Genomic DNA, 19,915 nt, shown 5'->3' with positions numbered 1-19,915 from the left:
GGCGCATGAAAATGAGGAGCATGAGGAGCATGAGGCGCATGAGGAACATGAGGCGCATGAAAATGAGGAGCATGAGGAGCATGAGGCGCATGAAGCGCATGAGAAGCATGACGCACATGAGGAGCATGAGGCGCATGAGGAACATGAGGCGCATGAAAATGAGGAGCATGAGAAGCATGAGGCGCATGAAAATGAGGAGCATGAGAAGCATGAGGCGCATGAGGAGCATGAGAAGCATGAGGCGCATGAGGAGCATGAGGCGCATGAGGAGCATGAGGAGCATGAAAATGAGGAGCATGAGGCGCATTAGGAACATGAGGCGCATGAGGAACATGAGGCGCATGAGGAACATGGAGGAGCATGAAGCGCATGAGGCGCATGAGGAACATGAGCATGAGGCGCATTATGAGCATGAGGCGTATGAGGCGCATGAGGGGCATGAGGCGCACGAAGAACATGAGGCGCATGAGGAACATGAGGAGCAGGAGGAGCATGAGGCGCACGAGGAGCATTATGAGCATGAGGAGCATGAGGAGCATGAGGCGCATTATGAACATGGAGGCGCATGAGGCGCATGAGGAACATGAGGCGCATGAGGCGCATGAGGAACATGAGGCGCATGAGCATGAGGCGCATGAGAAGCATGAGGCGCATGAGAAGCATGAGGCGCATGATGAACAGAGGCGCATGATGAACATGAGGCGCATGATGAACATGAGGCGCATGATGAACATGAGGCGCATGATGAACATGAGGCGCATGATGAACATGAGGCGCATGATGAACATGAGGCGCATGATGAACATGAGGCGCATGAGGAGCATGAGGCGCATGAGGAGCATGATGAACATGAGGAGCATGAGGCGCATGAGGAGCATGAGGCGCATGAGGGGCATGAGGCGCATGAGGCGCATGAGGCGCATTAGACGCATGATGAACATGGAGCATGAGACGCATGAGGAGCATGAGGCGCATGAGGAACATGAGGCGCATGAGGAACATGAGCAGCATGAGGCGCATGCGGAACATGAGGCGCATGAGGAACATGAGGCGCATGAGGAACATGAGGCGCATGAGGAACATCAGGCGCATGAGGAACATCAGGCGCATGAGGCGGATGAGGAACATGAGGCGCATGAGGAACATGAGGCGCATGAGGAACATGAGGAACATGAGGAGCATGAGGAACATGAGGCGGATGAAAATGAGGAGCATGAGGAGTATGAGGCGCATGAAAATGAGGAGCATGAGGAGCATGAGGCGCATGAGGCGCATGAGGAACATGAGGCGCATGAGGAGCATGAGGAGCATGAGGAGCGTGAGGCGCATGAGGCGCATGAGGAACATGAGCATGAGGCGCATTATGAGCATGAGGCGTATGAGGCGCATGAGGGGCATGAGGCGCATGAAGAACATGAGGCGCATGAGGAACATGAGGAGCAGGAGGAGCATGAGGCGCATGATGAACATGAGGCGCATGATGAGCATGAGGCGCATGAGGAGCATGAGGCGCATGAGGCGCATGAGGAGCATGAGGCGCATGAGGAACATGAGGCGCATGAGGAACATGAGGCGCATGAGGAACATGAGGCGCATGAGGAACATGAGGCGCATGAGGAACATGAGGCGCATGAGGAACATGAGGCGCATGAGGAACATGAGGCGCATGAGGAACATGAGGCGCATGAGGAACATGAGGCGCATGAGGAACATGAGGCGCATGAGGAACATGAGGCGCATGAGGAGCATGAGGAGCATGAGGAACATGAGGAGCATGAGGAACATGAGGAGCATGAGGAGCATGAGGAGCATGAGGAGCATGAGGAACATGAGGCGCATGAGGCGCATGAGGCGCATGAGGAGCATGAGGAGCATGAGGCGCATGAGGAGCATGAGGAGCATGAGGAGCATGAGGCGCATGAGGAGCATGAGGCGCATGAGGAACATGAGGAGCATGAGGAGCATGAGGAGCATGAGGAGCATGAGGAGCATGAGGAGCATGAGGAGCATGAGGAGCATGAGGCGCATGAGGCGCATGATGAACATGAGGCGCATGAGGAGCATGAGGAGCATGAGGAGCATGAGGCGCATGAGGAGCATGAGGCGCATGAGGCGCATGAGGAGCATGAGGCGCATGAGGAACATGAGGCGCATGAGGAGCATGAGGCGCATGAGGAGCATGAGGCTCTGGGACTGAAAAGGCAAGTTTATTTGTAGAGCACATTTCATACACAAGGCAATTCAAAGTGCTTCACAGCAGGAAAAATGCATTAAAATCACAAAGAAATTACAGAAATACAATAAAATTAACTAAATTAAAAATGATCAATCCAACTGATTGTCTAAACTAATAAAATCACAAACAAAAGAGAAAAGTGCAAAGAAAAAATCCTTTCAGTCAAACACAGCTAAACAAAACTGTTTTTAGCTTAGATTTGAACATTGTCAGAGCAGAATCTGTCTCACATCTTCAGGAAGAATGTTCCAGATTTGAGCTGCATAAAACTGAAACAGATTCACCATGTTTAGTCCTGACTCTGGCACCAGCAGGAGGCCGGTCCATGTTTAGTCCTGACTCTGGTACCAGCAGGAGGCCGCTCCATGTTTAGTCCTGACTCTGACACCAGCAGGAGGCCGGTCCATGTTTAGTCCTGACTCTGGCACCAGCAGGAGGCCGGTCCATGTTTAGTCCTGACTCTGGCACCAGCAGGAGGCCGGTCCATGTTTAGTCCTGACTCTGGCACCAGCAGGAGGCCGGTCCATGTTTAGTCCTGACTCTGGCACCAGCAGGAGGCCGGTCCATGTTTAGTCCTGACTCTGGCACCAGCAGGAGGCCGGTCCATGTTTAGTCCTGACTCTGGCACCAGCAGGAGGCCGGTCCATGTTTAGTCCTGACTCTGGCACCAGCAGGAGGCCGGTCCATGTTTAGTCCTGACTCTGGCACCAGCAGGAGGCCGCTCCATGTTTAGTCCTGACTCTGGCACCAGCAGGAGGCCGCTCCATGTTTAGTCCTGACTCTGGCACCAGCAGGAGGCCGGTCCATGTTTAGTCCTGACTCTGGCACCAGCAGGAGGCCGGTCCATGTTTAGTCCTGACTCTGGCACCAGCAGGAGGCCGGTCCATGTTTAGTCCTGACTCTGGCACCAGCAGGAGGCCGGTCCATGTTTAGTCCTGACTCTGGCACCAGCAGGAGGCCGGTCCATGTTTAGTCCTGACTCTGGCACCAGCAGGAGGCCGGTCCATGTTTAGTCCTGACTCTGGCACCAGCAGGAGGCCGGTCCATGTTTAGTCCCGACTCTGGCACCAGCAGGAGGCCGGTCCATGTTTAGTCCTGACTCTGGCACCAGCAGGAGGCCGGACCATGTTTAATCCTGACTCTGGCACCAGCAGGAGGCTGGTCCATGTTTGGTCCTGACTCTGGCACCAGCGGGAGGCCGGTCCATGTTTAGTCCTGACTCTGGCACCAGCAGGAGGCCGGTCCATGTTTAGTCCTGACTGGCACCAGCAGGAGGCCGGTCCATGTTTAGTCCTGACTCTGGCACCAGCAGGAGGCCGGTCCATGTTTAGTCCTGACTCTGGCACCAGCAGGAGGCCGGTCCATGTTTAGTCCTGACTCTGGCACCAGTAAGAGGCCGGTCCATGTTTAGTCCCGACTCTGGCACCAGCAGGAGGCCGGTCCATGTTTAGTCCTGACTCTGGCACCAGCAGGAGGCCGGTCCATGTTTAGTCCTGACTCTGGCACCAGCAGGAGGCCGGTCCATGTTTAGTCCCGACTCTGGCACCAGCAGGAGGCCGGTCCATGTTTAGTCCCGACTCTGGCACCAGCAGGAGGCCGGTCCATGTTTAGTCCTGACTCTGGCACCAGCAGGAGGCCGGTCCATGTTTAGTCCTGACTCTGGCACAAGTAAGAGGCCGGTCCATGTTTAGTCCTGACTCTGGCACCAGCAGGAGGCCGGTCCATGTTTAGTCCTGACTCTGGCACCAGCAGTGCTAGGCCATGGAGAGACTTGTACACAAGCAGAGTTGCTTTAAAGTCTCTTCTCTGAGCCACAGGGGGCAGTGCAGAGACCTGAGAACAGGACTAATGTGATGGTACTTCCTGGTTCTAGTCAGGACTAATGTGATGGTACTTCCTGGTTCTAGTCAGGACTAATGTGATGGTACTTCCTGGTTCTAGTCAGGACTAATGTGATGGTACTTCCTGGTTCTAGTCAGGACTAATGTGATGGTACTTCCTGGTTCTAGTCAGGACTAATGTGATGGTACTTCCTGGTTCTAGTCAGGACTAATGTGATGGTACTTCCTGGTTCTAGTCAGGACTAATGTGATGGTACTTCCTGGTTCTAGTCAGGACTAATGTGATGGTACTTCCTTGTTCTAGTCAGGACTAATGTGATGGTACTTCCTGGTTCTAGTCAGGACTAATGTGATGGTACTTCCTGGTTCTAGTCAGGACTAATGTGATGGTACTTCCTGGTTCTAGTCAGGACTAATGTGATGGTACTTCCTTGTTCTAGTCAGGACTAATGTGATGGTACTTCCTGGTTCTAGTCAGGACTAATGTGATGGTACTTCCTGGTTCTAGTCAGGACTAATGTGATGGTACTTCCTGGTTCTAGTCAGGACTAATGTGATGGTACTTCCTGGTTCTAGTCAGGACTAATGTGATGGTACTTCCTGGTTCTAGTCAGGACTAATGTGATGGTACTTCCTGGTTCTAGTCAGGACTAATGTGATGGTACTTCCTGGTTCTAGTCAGGACTGATGTGATGGTACTTCCTGGTTCTAGTCAGGACCCGAGCAGCAGCGTTCTGGATGAACTGCAGCTGTTTTACAGCTCGTTTGGAGAGACCAGTGAGCGGCCGTTACAGTCTAATCTACTGGAGACAAACACATGGATAAGTCTCTCTAAATCTGGTTTTGACACTATATTTTTGATTTTGGCAATGTTTTTTAGATGGTAAAAAGCTGCTGATGTTATTGATTTGACGTGTTCAAGTTCAAGTCTGAGTCCATTATTACCCCCAGAGTTATAACTTGATTCGTAGGTTTTAGAGCGAGACTCTGGAGGTGACGCTGATACTTTCTCTTTGTTTCTGTGCCAAAAACGATGATTTCAGTCTTGTCTTGAGTTCAGCTGGAGAAAGTTGTTTTGCCTCCACAAACTGATCTGTTGGATGCAGTGACAGAGTGAATCTACTGGTCCATATTCACCTGCGACAGTGAAACATAGATCTGACTCGTCTGCATCATTGTGATAGGACACATTTTCACTGCAACTATCAACTGACCTAACGGCAGCATGTAGAGGTTGAACAGAAGGGGACCCAGGACTGACCCTTGGGGCACTCCACAGGTCAGGGTCATGTGGTCTGAGACACAAAGTACTTAAGTCTTCCAGATAGGAACTTAACCAGTTTAGGGCGGGGCCAGTGATGCCCACCCAGTCCTCTAGTCTCTGTAAGAGGATCCCATGATCGACAGTGTCAAACGCAGCATCAGATCTAACAGAATTAAGACTGAGGCTTTGCCCGTGTCAGTGTTCAGGAGGATGTCATTTGTCACCTTGACAAGAGCAGTCTTAGTGTGATGAGGTCTAAAACCTGACTGAAAAACATCAAATGAGTTGTTTATTAAGAGGAAATCTGTGACTGTTGGTAAACAACCTTTTCAAGGACTTTGCCCCAAAATGGCAGATTAGAGATTAGGCCGGTCATGACCGAGTACTGCAGCATCAAGACTGCTCTTCTTTAGGAGAGGCTTTATGAACGCAGTTTTCAAAGACATTGGGAACGTTCCAGATTGAAGCGACATGTTAACTATGTGAGTGAGTGGTGCTAACAAACTGTTCAGCACAGACTTTAGAAATCTGGAGGCTCACACATGGAGGCAGCTGTAGATGAACTCAGAGCTGACTCACTTTGCACCTGTAACTGACAAAACTGTCCATGAGATAATCACCAGTTTAAGTGTCTTGGTGGTTTTAGGGCAAAAACAACTCATCCCTTTTATTCATTTATGACTAAAACTAAATATGTTCATTTAATAACGGTTTAGTCGACAGAAACACACAGTTTTATGACATCAATGTGTAAAATGAAGGACGTTTGACTCACAGCAGATAATCCTGAAGTTGACTGGACTCTGACTGGACTTCAGCTCGCTCTGAAGACTCTGAGGAGACAACACAGAAGATCAGAAGGTCCAGGACTAAACCAGGTCTAAACCAGGACTAAACCAGGACTAAACCAGGACTAAACCAGGACTAAACCAGGACTAAACCAGAGCCTGCAGTTTAGAGCCTGCAGTTTAGAGCCTGCAGTTTAGAGCCTGCAGTTTAGAGCCTGCAGTTTAGAGCCTGCAGTTTAGAGCCTGCAGTTTAGAGCCTGCAGTTTAGAGCCTGCAGTTCTGGGCCTTTCTGCCTCAACATGAGAGAAGCCACCTCAGCAGAAGCTCCACAGACGAGATGAAGATCAGGGAGAGGCCCAGCTGTGAGGCCAGATAACACCGAGGTTCCACCCACAGAGAGCGCGAGAGGTCCCACCCACAGAGAGATGTCGAGGTCCCACCCACAGAGAGATGTCGAGGTCCCACCCACAGAGAGATGTCGAGGTCCCACCCACAGAGAGATGTCGAGGTCCCACCCACAGAGAGATGTCGAGGTCCCACCCACAGAGATGTCGAGGTCCCACCCACAGAGAGATGTCGAGGTCCCACCCACAGAGAGAAGTCAAAGCCCAAACCCACAGAAAGCGGGAGGCCCAAACCCACAGAGAGCGGGAGGCCCAAACCCACAGAGGGCGGGAGGTCCCACACACAGAGCGGGAGGTCCCACACACAGAGCGGGAGGTCCCACACACAGAGAGCGGGAGGTCCCACACACAGAGAGCGGGAGGTCCCACACACAGAGAGCGGGAGGTCCCACACACAGAGAGCGGGAGGTCCCACACACAGAGAGCGGGAGGTCCCACACACAGAGAGCGGGAGGTCCCACACACAGAGAGCGGGAGGTCCCACACACAGAGAGCGGGAGGTCCCACACACAGAGAGCGGGAGGTCCCACACACAGAGAGCGGGAGGTCCCACACACAGAGAGCGGGAGGTCCCACACACAGAGAGCGGGAGGTCCCACACACAGAGAGCGGGAGGTCCCACACACAGAGAGCGGGAGGTCCCACACACAGAGAGCGGGAGGTCCCACACACAGAGAGCGGGAGGTCCCACACACAGAGAGCGGGAGGTCCCACACACAGAGAGCGGGAGGTCCCACACACACAGAGCGGGAGGTCCCACACACACAGAGCGGGAGGTCCCACACACAGAGAGCGGGAGGTCCCACACACACAGAGACATGGTCAGATTCACACAAACCTGTCTCCCTGTGGACGCCTTCTTCCTCTTTCCTCCTCTTCTTGGCTTTGCGGCTCTCGCCAGCTCCTCCTACAGGTGGCGCTCTGCTGACGTCTTCTCTCCGCTCTCGCTCCTTTTCTTTGTGCTTTTTGGACTTCTTTTTGCTCTTCCTTGGTTTCTCTTGAGGACTCGGCGCTCGGACAGACCCTCCTCGAGGACTCTGGGTCGGACTCGGAGCAGCGTCTCTACAGGTCGAGCTTTGGTCCAGAGGGAGGTTCTGGGTCCCACAGCCTTCGGGCGTCGACGGAGAGTGAGTGGAGGCGGGGCTCAGCTGGTGATTGATGACGGCTCGAGGGTGAGAGGAAAGAGTGTCACGGCGGTTCGAGGGCGCAGAGGAGGGCAGAGAGGAGGGCGCAGAAGAGGGCGCAGAGGAGGGCAGAGAGGAGGGCGCAGAAGAGGGCGCAGAAGAGGGCGCAGAAGAGGGCGCAGAGGAGGGAAGAGAGGAGGGCGCAGAGGAGGGAAGAGAGGAGGGCGCAGAAGAGGGCACAGAGGAGGGCACAGAGGAGGGCACAGAAGAGGGCACAGAGGAGGGCGCAGAGGAGGGCGCAGAGGAGGGCGCAGAGGAGGGCGCAGAGGAGGGCACAGGAGAGGGTCTGAGGACAGGCTGCTCCTCTGACGACGCAGAGGAGGAGGCGCGGTTGCTCAGGTGAGAGATGCGAGGTTTCTTTGGAGCCAGAGGGTCGATGAAGTCAAAGTCCACCTGATGCTTCTGCAACAAAAGAGCAGAAACGGGTTCAGGGCGGTCAGAGCGGTCAGGGCGGTCAGAGCGGTCAGGGCGGTCAGAGCGGTCAGGGCGGTCAGAGCGGTCAGAGCGGTCAGGGCGGTCAGGGCGGTCAGAGCGGTCAGGGCGGTCAGGGCGGTCAGAGCGGTCAGAGCGGTCAGAGCGGTCAGGGCGGTCAGAGCGGTCATGGTCAGAAGTCTTCCCTCGTTGGAGAGCCATGTTTGATCGAGTCATACAAATATGGCCCAGTTCACACCGATCCACCAGGGCGCGTCAGGCTGGGGCGGGCTGGGGCGGGCTGGGGCGGGCTGGGGCGGGCTGGGGCGGGCTGGGGCGGGCTGGGCTATAGTGCAGTTACCTGTGGGGAGCAGGAGGGGGCACTGTCTTTGGGGGAGGAGCCGGAGGGCAGCAGGTCGGTGCTCAGGCCGAGTTTACTGTGGAGACAAACGACAACAAGAGACTTTAAATCACATGAAGATGAAGTTTCACCTTTCTTTCTACTTACTGCCTTTTTCAGTCACAACCCCCAAAACTAAACTAAACTGCACTAAACTAAACTAAACTAAACTGCACTAAACTGCACTAAACTAAACTGCACTAAACTAAACTAAACTGCACTAAACTGCACTAAACTAAACTGCACTAAACTAAACTAAACTGCACTAAGCTAAACTAAACTGCACTAAACTAAACTAAACTAAACTAAACTGCACTAAACTAAACTAAACTGCACTAAACTGCACTAAACTAAACTAAACTGCACTAAACTGCACTAAACTAAACTGCACTAAACTAAACTAAACTGCACTAAGCTAAACTAAACTGCACTAAACTAAACTAAACTAAACTAAACTGCACTAAACTAAACTAAACTAAACTAAACTGCACTAAACTAAACTGCACTAAACTAAACTAAAACTAAACTGCACTAAACTAAACTAAACTAAACTAAACTAAACTAAACTAAACTGCACTAAACTATACTAAACTGCACTAAACTAAACTAAACTGCACTAAACTAAACTAAACTGCACTAAACTATACTAAACTGCACTAAACTAAACTAAACTAAACTAAACTAAACTAAACTGCACTAAACTATACTAAACTGCACTAAACTAAACTAAACTAAACTAAACTAAACTAAACTGCACTAAACTATACTAAACTGCACTAAACTAAACTAAACTAAACTAAACTAAACTGCACTAAACTATACTAAACTGCACTAAACTAAACTAAACTGCACTAAACTAGCTCATGTCAAACGTTTGATCTTATTTTCAGGATAAAGGCCTCGATGAACAACGAGGAATCTACATTTACCACAGCATCTGAAGATTATAGCTAAACTTTAACCATGTGACACACCGTGTGTCACATGGGGTCCCCGTGTCACATGGGGTCCCCGTGTGTCACATGGGGTCCCCGTGTGTCACATGGGGGTCCCCGTGTCACATGGGGTCCCCGTGTCACATGGGGGTCCCCGTGTGTCACATGGGGTCCCCGTGTGTCACATGGGGTCCCCGTGTGTCACATGGGGGTCCCCGTGTCACATGGGGTCCCCGTGTCACATGGGGTCCCCGTGTCACATGGGGGTCCCCGTGTGTCACATGGGGGTCCCCGTGTCACATGGGGGTCCCCGTGTGTCACATGGGGTCCCCGTGTCACATGGGGGTCCCCGTGTGTCACATGGGGGTCCCCCTGAAATTCTATTCAATTTATTTTTGTAACGCCCAAAATCCCAGCAGCCGTTTCCTGGAGGGGCGACAGTGAAAACGGAGACAATGTCCCAGCGTCCCGTGAGACAGCCTGGTACAGTGTCACTCTGCGTCCAGACACACCGAGTATCTGAGAGCGTTTGTCCCGGGCCACGTACCGGGCCACGTTCCTCTCCGCCTGCGTGCGCTCGTCCTCGGTGTAGCCGGGCCACTCCTTCTGGACGTCCCGATACACAAAGTCCTTCAGAGAGAACGTGTTCTCTTTGGTGTTCAGAAGAGCCACCTGCAAACGACAGAGCGTCCAATTACACTGACGGGACACACCTCCCTCCCCCCCTCCTCCTCCTCCTCCTCCTCCTCCTCCTCCTCCTCCTCCTCCTCCTCCTCCTCCTCCTCCTCCTCCTCCTCCCTCCCCTTCCTCCCTCCTCTCCCTTCCTCCCACCTCCTCCCCCCCTCCTCCTCCTCCCTTTCCCTCCTCCCCCCTCGTCCTCCCTTCCTTCTCCTTCGTCCTCCCTTCCTTCTCCTCCCTCCTCCCTTCCTCCTCCCCCCTTCCTTCCTCCTCCTCCCTCTCCCTCCTCCTCCTCCCTCTCCCTCCTCCTCTCTTCCTTCCTCCTCCTCCCTTCCTCCTCCTCCCTTCCTCCTCCTCCTCTCCCTCCCTCCCTCCCTCCCTCTCCCTCCTCCTCCTCCTCCTCCTCCCCTCTCCCTCCTCCTCCTCCTCCTCCCCCCTCCTCTCCCTCCTCCTCCTCCTCCTCCCCTCTCCCTCCTCCTCCTCCTCCTCCCCCCTCCTCTCCCTCCTCCTCCTCCTCCTCCTCCTCCTCCTCCCTTCCTTCCTCCTCCTCCTCCTCCTCCCTCTCCCTCCTCCTCCTCCTCCTCCTCCTCCCCCTCCCTCCCTCTCCCTCTCCCTCCTCCTCCTCCCTCTCCCTCCTCCTCCTCCCCCCTCCTCTCCCTCCTCCTCCTCCCTCCTCCTCCCCCCTCCTCCTCCCTTCCTTCCTCCTCCTCCTCCTCCTCCTCCCTTCCTTCCTCCTCCTCCTCCTCCCTCCCTCTCCCTCCTCCTCCTCCTCCTCCTCCTCCCCCCTCCCTCCCTCCTCTCCCTCCTCCTCCTCCCCCCTCCTCCTCCCTTCCTTCCTCCTCCTCCTCCTCCTCCTCCTCCTCCCTCCCTCCCTCCTCTCCCTCCTCCTCCTCTCCCTCCTCCTCCTCCTCCTCCTCCCCCCTCCTCCTCCCTTCCTTCCTTCTCCTCCCTCTCCCTCCTCCTCCCTCTCCCTTCCTCCCTCACCTGTTGCAGCATCGTCCCCAGCGACGCCCTGTCCTTCTGGCTGATCCCGTCTCGCTGGAGCCGTGCGAGCAGCTCCAGTTTCTTGTAGGGCCTGAGTACGAGCAGGTGCAGGATGCGGTCCCGTAGGGGGCGCTGGGACACGGCGTTGTTGCTGAGGCACTTCCGGAGCGTGTTGGCCGGGTTGATGGGCGTCGAGCGTTTGCGTTCTGGAACCACGTCGGCCCCGGAGAGCGCGGGCTTACGGATCTGAACCTGCTTTCCTGAAACACGGAGCGGAAACCAGGTGAGGTCGGCCATGAACAGGAAACAGCTGATGCTAACGCGCTACGCCAGCTTTGTGTTGCTAAGGCTCCACATATAAACTCCTGGACACGGCCCCGGCTCCTGGACACGGCACTCACCTCTGAACTGACCCCCGGGTTTGAGGACTTTGGTGCAGCGTTCCTTGGTGTCCTCCACAGCCTGAGTCATCTTCTCCCTCGTCACCTGGTACGAGTCGTTCGTGGCACAGACGGTGAGTTTGCTCTGAACAGGGGCCAGAAGAGAGAGACGAGGGGCCCCGGACCTGAGGGACAACGGGGGAGGAGCGGCGTTAGGGCGGGGCAGCATCGGGGGGACATGAAGGTGGTAAAGACAGAGGCGGCGAGCGCTCTTACTGGGACGCGTGCTGCTGCAGGCTCTCGAAGCTGCCCTGGGGGTTGTCTTTGCTCACGTTGGACAGGTAGAAGTCAAACGTGTGCGGCTCAGAGGACGAGCCCGAGCGAGGGACTTTAATGCACTGCAAAGACAAGAGGCTTTTGAAATGACCCGGGACACTTTCACCTCTATTGATTGTGCTCGCGTGAAATCACAATATCCTAGATGCTCTGTAGTTTAATCTGATCTGGTGAAGCTCAGTAGAACTCTCAGGGTCAGAGGTCAGAGGTCAGGTCTATGGTTCATCTCTCTGTAATCACTGGTTCTGGAACCATTATTCTCTATTACATGTGATATAAACAAGACTCAGATTCACTCTGTGCTCCATGGACACGACAGAAGAGTCACTCACCCCCTGGAGACCTTTGAACTGGACGCTGGGCTGAGAACTGGCTCCATTCTAACAACAACAAAAACACATGAACTTTGTGACTTGTCAATCAAACTGCTCCCAAACCCGCCCATCAAGACAGTCCCGACTCCCCAACGAGAGGCCAGATCCTTATTGTTTACATCGTATTTTCCCATAAAATATCTCTCAAAGTAAAGCTCATTTGTCCAGGAGGTTCCACTGTAGCGAACGCTTCAGCTCCATCATCTGAGCTGAACCAGAGCTGATGCGGGTCATGTAGATTATTCATTTATACAATATAAATGAAATAAATTATACTTTTGTTTTATAAAGTACCGCCGACAAAGCAAAAAAGCATTTAATTAAATGTAAAAAGCGGTATTAAGTCAAAAGACAAGAGCGCGTGAAGCAATTTCTCGCCAAATTCCTGCGGGAGTGAGAACCAGAGCCGCTCCGAGCGCGGCGCAGGGACAGAGCAGCTGTCCCGGCGAGAGCGCGCGGCCCCGGGGAGGGCCCCGGCGAGAGCGCGCGGGCCCGGGGAGGGCCACGGCGAGAGCGCGCGGGCCCGGGGAGGGCCACGGCGAGAGCGCGCGGCCCCGGGGAGGGCCACGGCGAGAGCGCGCGGCCCCGGGGAGGGCCACGGCGAGAGCGCGCGGGCCCGGGGAGGGCCACGGCGAGAGCGCGCAGGCCCGGGGAGGGCCCCGGCGAGAGCACGCGGCCCCCGGGGAGGGCCCCGGCGGGAGGGCCCCGGCGGGAAGGCCCCGGCGGGAAGGCCCCGGCGGGAGAGCGCGCGGCCCCGGCGAGAGCGCGCGGCCCCGGCGAGAGCGCGCGGCCCCGGCGAGAGCGCGCGGCCCCGGCGAGAGCGCGCGGCCCCGGCAAGAGCGCGCGGCCCCGGCAAGAGCGCGCGGCCCCGGGGAGGGCCCCGGCGAGAGCGCGCGTGCGTGAGCAAGCGTGCTGCGCGTGAGTGAGCGTGTGTGTGCGTGAGTGAGCGTGTGTGTTCGTGTGTGCACTTGTGTGTGCGTGTGCGAGCGTGTGTGTGAGCGTGTATGTGCCTGAGTGAGCGTGTATGCGAGGTGTCGCGTGAGCGTACATCCATGAGTGAGCGTGAGTGCGTGTGAGTGTCTATGTGCGTGAGTGAGTGAGCGTGCGTGTGCGTGAGTGAGCGTGTGTGTGCGTGTGCGTGAGTGAGCGTGCGTGTGCGTGAGTGAGCGTGTGTGTGCGTGAGTGAGTGAGCGTGTGTGTGCGTGAGTGAGCGTGTGTGTGCGTGAGTGAGCGTGTGTGTGCGTGCTTGAGTGAGCGTGTGTGTGCGTGTGTGTGCGTGAGTGTGCGTGTGTGTGCGTGCTTGAGTGAGCGTGTGTGTGCGTGAGTGAGCGTGTGTGTGCGCGTGAGTGAACGTGTGTGAGCGTGAGTGAGCGTGAGTGAGCGTGAGTGAGCGTGAGTGAGCGTGTGTGAGCGTGTATGTGCCTGAGTGAGCGTGTGTGTGCCTGAGTGAGCGTGTGTGTGCCTGAGTGAAAGTGTGTGTGCCTGAGTGAGCGTGTGTGTGCCTGAGTGAGCGTGTGTGTGCCTGAGTGAGCGTGTGTGTGCCTGAGTGAGCGTGAGTGTGCCTGAGTGAGCGTGAGTGAGCGTGTGTGTGCCTGAGTGAGCGTGTATGTGCCTGAGTGAGCGTGTATGTGCCTGAGTGAGCGTGTATGTGCCTGAGTGAGCGTGTATGTGCCTGAGTGAGCGTGTATGTGCCTGAGTGAGCGTGTATGTGCCTGAGTGAGCGTGTATGTGCCTGAGTGAGCGTGTGTGTGCCTGAGTGAGCGTGTGTGTGCCTGAGTGAGCGTGTGTGTGCCTGAGTGAGCGTGTGTGTGCCTGAGTGAGCGTGTGTGTGCCTGAGTGAGCGTGTATGTGCCTGAGTGGGCGTGTGTGTGCCTGAGTGAGCGTGTGTGTGCCTGAGTGAGCGTGTATGTGCCTGAGTGAGCGTGTATGTGCCTGAGTGAGCGTGTATGTGCCTGAGTGAGCGTGTATGTGCCTGAGTGAGCGTGTATGTGCCTGAGTGAGCGTGTATGTGCCTGAGTGAGCGTGTATGTGCCTGAGTGAGCGTGTATGTGCCTGAGTGAGCGTGTATGTGCCTGAGTGAGCGTGTATGTGCCTGAGTGAGCGTGTATGTGCCTGAGTGAGCGTGTATGTGCCTGAGTGAGCGTGTATGTGCCTGAATGAGCGTGTGTGTGCCTGAGTGGGCGTGTATGTGCCTGAGTGAGCGTGTATGTGCCTGAGTGAGCGTGTATGTGCCTGAGTGAGCGTGTATGTGCCTGAGTGAGCGTGTATGTGCCTGAGTGAGCGTGTATGTGCCTGAGTGAGCGTGTATGTGCCTGAGTGAGCGTGTATGTGCCTGAGTGAGCGTGTATGTGCCTGAGTGAGCGTGTATGTGCCTGAGTGAGCGTGTATGTGCCTGAGTGAGCGTGTATGTGCGTGTATGCGAGGTGTCGCGTGAGCGTACGTCCATGAGTGAGCGTGAGTGAGTGTGTATGTGCGTGAGTGCGCGAGCGTGTGAGTGCGCGTGAGAGTGTGTGTGCGTGAGTGAGCGTGTGTGTGTGTGTGTGTGTGCGTGAGTGAGCGTGTGTGTGTGTGTGTGTGTGCGTGAGTGAGCGTGTGTGCGTGTGCGTGAGTGAGCGTGTGTGTGCGTTAACGTGTGTGTGTGTGAGTGAGCGTGTATGTGCGTGAGTGAGCGTGTGTGTGCGTGAGTGAGCGTGTGTGTGCGTGAGCGAGCGTGTGTGTGCGTTAACGTGTGTGTGTGTGAGTGAGCGTGTATGTGCGTGAGTGAGCGTGTGTGTGCGTGAGTGAGCGTGTGTGTGCGTGAGCGAGCGTGTGTGTGCGTGAGCGAACGTGTGTGAGCGTGAGTGAGCGTGAGTGAGCGTGAGTGTGCGTGTGTGAGCGTGAGTGTGCGTGTGTGAGCGCGTGTGTGCGTGAGCGTGAGTGTGCGTGTGTGAGTGAGCGTGAGTGTGCGTGTGTGAGTGTGCGTGTGTGAGCGTGTGTGTGCGTGAGTGAGCGTGAGTGTGCGTGTGTGCGTGTGTGAGCGTGTGTGTGCGTGAGTGAGCGTGAGTGTGCGTGTGTGAGTGTGCGTGTGAGCGTGCGTGAGTGAGCGTGTGTGTGCGTGAGTGAGCGTGAGTGTGCGTGTGAGTGTGCGTGTGAGCGTGCGTGAGTGAGCGTGTGTGTGCGTGAGTGAGCGTGAGTGCGCGTGAGTGAGCGTGCAAGTGAGTGCGTGAGGTCGCGTGAGAGTGTATGTGCGCGCGTGCGCGAGCGTGTGAGGTCGCGTGCGTGAGCGTGTGAGTAAGCGTGCGCGAGTGAGAGAGCGTGCGAGGTCGGTCGCGTGCTAGGTCGCATGCGAGTGAGTATGTGCACGAGTGCGTGAGGTCGCGTGAGTGAGCGTGCAAGTGTGTATGTGCACGAGTGCGTGAGCGTGTGTATGTGCACGAGTGCGTGAGCGTGTCAGTGAGTATGTGCACGAGTGCGTGAGGTCGCGTGAGTGAGCGTGTGTATGTGCACGAGTGCGTGAGCGTGTGTATGTGCACGAGTGCGTGAGCGTGTGTATGTGCACGAGTGCGTGAGCGTGTCAGTGAGTATGTGCACGAGTGCGTGAGCGTGTCAGTGAGTATGTGCACGAGTGCGTGAGGTCGCGTGAGTGAGCGTGAGCGTGTGTATGTGCACGAGTGCGTGAGCGTGTGTATGTGCACGAGTGCGTGAGCGTGTCAGTGAGTATGTGCACGAGTGCGTGAGGTCGCGTGAGTGAGCGTGCAAGTGTGTATGTGCACGAGTGCGTGAGCGTGTGAGTGTGTATGCGCACGAGTGCGTGAGCGTGTGAGTGTGTATGTGCACGAGTGCGTGAGCGTGTGAGTGTGTATGTGCACGAGTGCGTGAGCGTGTGAGTGTGTATGTGCACGAGTGCGTGAGTGAGTGAGCGTGTGAGGTCGCGTGCAAGTGTGTATGTGCGCGTGCGTGCGTGTGTTAGGGGGGCTCCTAACTTTTCAAAGTTAGGGGCCCCCCAGCAATTTCAGGGGCCCACAAGCGCGCGCGGCGTCATAAGGACAAGATAAATGTGTTGTTTTAAACCTGGTTATTAGCGTAAAACAATGTAAAGTACTTTTATCTGTTATGAAGCACAAATAGTGAATCATATAAACCAGATCATGATCTTTAAAACTGTTTCATTTAATATAATCATGTTTCTTAGATAAAATAAATCGTGTTTACATCATGTGACACGAGGAGATCTTGTGGAATATATGAAATCACCTCCTACAAAATAAACTAACATATAAACATTGCCCCGAAAATTAGAGCGAGCATTTCCGAGGACACGTGAACGCAACAGGAACGCAGCGGCCAATCAGATGCCCGCTTTCATCGATATTACATCACGGAGACCGCTCGGCCAATGAGAAGCAAGAAGACGTGCGAAGTGGGCGTGTCTGTCAAAAATAAAAACTTAAGCGATGAAAATGCCACAAATATGGACAAATTACAAGTTAAATCTTGATTTTTTTGGAGGAGGGCCCCGGCGGGCCCCAGCGGGGCCCCTCCTATTTCAAACCGCGGGCCCGCAGGAGATTCAACTGCTTGCGGGCCCCGGGCCCCGTCTATTTCGCAGCCTGGTGGTGCTGGATTGCGTGCTCACTTTCACAGCCGTGGTTTGTGCTTTACAGAACATGTCAGTTTAACCTTCAGTTTGTGTGATTGAGATATTCATCATATTCATCATATTCATCATATTCATCATATTCATCATATTTATCATATTTATCATATTCATCATATTTATCATATTTATCATATTCATCATATTTATCATATTCATCATATTTATCATATTTATCATATTCATCATATTTATCATATTTATCATATTCATCATATTCATCATATTCATCATATTCATCATATTCATCATATTCATCATATTGTGCCACAAATTAACAATAAAAAAACATTGTAGTTCTGTTTTTTCATACAAGAGAAATGATTCTGAAATTGGGAGTGAAAAGAGTAAGTTTATGAACGTTTCTGAAGCTGCTTCAGTCTCAGTTTGGATGAAGTTGATGTGGCGTCTGCGCAGACGCATCAGCTCAAAGACCACGTCTGCGCAGACGCATCAGCTCAAAGACCACGTCTGCGCAGACGCATCAGCTCAAAGACGTCGCTCAGAAGCATCAGCTCAAAGACGTCGCTCAGAAGCATCAGCTCAAAGACGTCGCTCAGAAGCATTAGACGTTTATGATTCATCTCTTTTCTGCACTGCACACGCTCCATCGTCACAGCAGCCGAGGCACAAACACATTCTTCTTTAATACAAAGTGTTAGAATCGTCTGTGTGAACGACGCCGCTTCAGCTGAACCGCCCTGAGCACAAACACTTATTTTTATAGAATAACAGTGTAGTTTAGTCTTGAGCCGTCCCAGAGACTGCACGGAGCCTGCGCAGTGGGAGTCTGCACGGTCTGCGTGTGCGTGGTGTGGTGTGTGCGGTCTGCGTGTTGTGCAGTCTGCGTGTTGTGCAGTCTGCGTGTTGTGCAGTCTGCGTGTTGTGCAGTCTGCGTGTTGTGCAGTCTGCGTGTTGTGCAGTCTGCGTGTTGTGCAGTCTGCGTGTTGTGCAGTCTGCGTGTTGTGCAGTCTGCGTGTTGTGCAGTCTGCGTGTTGTGCAGTCTGCGTGTTGTGCAGTCTGCGTGTTGTGCAGTCTGCGTGTTGTGCAGTCTGCGTGTTGTGCAGTCTGCGTGTTGTGCAGTCTGCGTGTTGTGCAGTCTGCGTGTTGTGCAGTCTGCGTGTTGTGCAGTCTGCGTGTTGTGCAGTCTGCGTGTTGTGCAGTCTGCGTGTTGTGCAGTCTGCGTGTTGTGCAGTCTGCGTGTTGTGCAGTCTGCGTGTTGTGCAGTCTGCGTGTTGTGCAGTCTGCGTGTTGTGCAGTCTGCGTGTTGTGCAGTCTGCGTGTTGTGCAGTCTGCGCGATGCGGTGTGCATTGGCGCGATCTGCGTCTGCGCAGTGTGGTGTGCGTCTGCGCGGTGTGGTGTGCGTGGTCTGCGCGGTGTGCATCTGCGTGTTGTGCAGTAAGCGTCTGCGTGTTGTGCAGTAAGCGTCTGCGTGTTGTGCAGTAAGCGTCTGCGCAATCTGCGTCTGCGCAGTGTGGTGTGCGTCTGCGCGGTGTGCGTCTGCGCGGTGTGCGTCTGCGGTGTGGTGTGCGCCCACGCGATCTGCGTCTGCACAGTGGTGGTGTGCTTCTGCGCTGTCTACGTAGTGTGGTGCGCGGCCTGCGCAGTGAACGTCTGCGCGGTGAGCGCCTGCGCAGGCTCTGGCAGGTCAGGGCAGATGGAACTGAGCAGACACTTCCTGATGTTCTCGCTGTTGCAGTTTGACGTGTCAAATGCAGAACATGAGGTAAATAATGAGGGAAGTTTGGGTGAAACTTGTGAATAATAAAAGTGTTTTATTTGAACTCTTGTTGCCACAACATTCTATAGTCAACATATTTCATATTCACAGTTTGGATGATGATTCATAAAACTCACTAAACTCTCTGAAAAGTGTTTACAACTTTTCTCAAACCAGATGGTGGATTTTCAACCATTTTGTTTGGCTATTTTAAAATGAAAACAACATAATAAAGTGACTCAGTGAGAACTCAAACATCATGAAGGAGCAAAAGAAACTTTCAATCTTGAAAAGTTGATGAAAGTGAAGCTCTCACTCGAAGCTAACGCGGACTCAAAATGTCAAACTTTTCAAACTGCTTTCATTCACTAAATATGGATTGTCATTCAATACAAAATAGTCATAAAAACGCTAAACCAATCCACGTGTATTTTTAACTTCATTATGTCGATGTTTGTCGTTTATAATAGTTTTAAAATCAAGTGGAAAGTGCTGCGTGTCGCGCCTAGCTTAGCTCAGGTTAGCATTAGCTGCGTGGCACGGCAGAACAAGGCGACGATTCAAGTGACATTTAAGCCTAAAAAGAGTCCAAAGTCTGACCTTAAAGCTCTGGAAGCTCTCCACGGCCTTCAGCGCGCTCTCCGTCAACTTCACGTGAAGAACGGACACTCTGTGGCCGCTGGTTTGGCCGCAATTTAACCCGTAGCTCCCGAGCTCCGAGAGCGCCGCCGCCGCCGCCATGATCAGCAGCGCTCACCGCCCGCGCTCTGAGGCCGGGTCTTAAGCAGCGGCGGCCCGGGGTTAGGCTCCCTGCGCCGGGGAGGGACCAGAGCAGCGGGGCCGGGGAGGGACCAGGGAGGGACCAGAGCAGCGGGGCCGGGGAGGGACCAGGGAGGGACCAGAGCAGCGGGGCCGGGGAGGGACCAGAGCAGCGGGGCCGGGGAGGGACCAGGGAGGGACCAGAGCAGCGGGGCCGGGGAGGGACCAGAGCAGCGGGGCCGGGGAGGGACCAGGGAGGGACCAGAGCAGCGGGGCCGGGGAGGGACCAGAGCAGCGGGGCCGGGGACTAAACCAGGACTAAACCAGGTCTAAACCAGGTCTAAATCAGGACTAAACCAGGTCTAAACCAGGTCTAAATCAGGACTAAACCAGGACTAAACCAGGTCTAAACCAGGTCTAAATCAGGACTAAATCAGTACTAAACCAGGACTAAACCAGGACTAAACCAGGACTAAACCAGGACTAAACCAGGACTAAACCAGGTCTAAATCAGGACTAAACCAGGACTAAACCAGGACTAAACCAGGACTAAACCAGGACTAAATCAGGACTAAACCAGGACT

The 19,915-nt window shown here is 54.3% G+C and overlaps 1 protein-coding gene across 1 annotated transcript in view; it reads right to left on the bottom strand.

Moving 5' to 3' along the window:
* Window positions 1-19,400, bottom strand: part of ell2 (elongation factor for RNA polymerase II 2) — a 34,497-nt gene extending 15,097 nt beyond the window's left edge. The window contains exons 1-9 of the mRNA XM_072459524.1: window positions 19,173-19,400; window positions 12,174-12,221; window positions 11,782-11,903; window positions 11,527-11,690; window positions 11,126-11,385; window positions 10,011-10,135; window positions 8,490-8,565; window positions 7,372-8,119; window positions 6,117-6,174 (exon numbers count right to left, since the gene is read on the bottom strand). Coding sequence (XP_072315625.1) covers window positions 6,117-6,174; window positions 7,372-8,119; window positions 8,490-8,565; window positions 10,011-10,135; window positions 11,126-11,385; window positions 11,527-11,690; window positions 11,782-11,903; window positions 12,174-12,221; window positions 19,173-19,313 — 1,742 coding nt within the window. The 5' untranslated portion in view covers window positions 19,314-19,400. The remainder of the gene's footprint in view (window positions 1-6,116; window positions 6,175-7,371; window positions 8,120-8,489; window positions 8,566-10,010; window positions 10,136-11,125; window positions 11,386-11,526; window positions 11,691-11,781; window positions 11,904-12,173; window positions 12,222-19,172) is intronic.
* Window positions 19,401-19,915: the final 515 nt, after the last annotated feature.

The sequence above is a fragment of the Eucyclogobius newberryi genome, unplaced genomic scaffold (genome assembly GCF_026437365.1).
Source record: "Eucyclogobius newberryi isolate DKJ021-1_F unplaced genomic scaffold, fEucNew1.0.hap1 SCAF_23, whole genome shotgun sequence".
Classification (NCBI taxonomy): domain Eukaryota; kingdom Metazoa; phylum Chordata; class Actinopteri; order Gobiiformes; family Gobiidae; genus Eucyclogobius; species Eucyclogobius newberryi.
The sequence above is the reverse complement of the archived record's forward strand: the minus strand, read 5'-3'. Positions and strand labels throughout refer to the sequence as shown.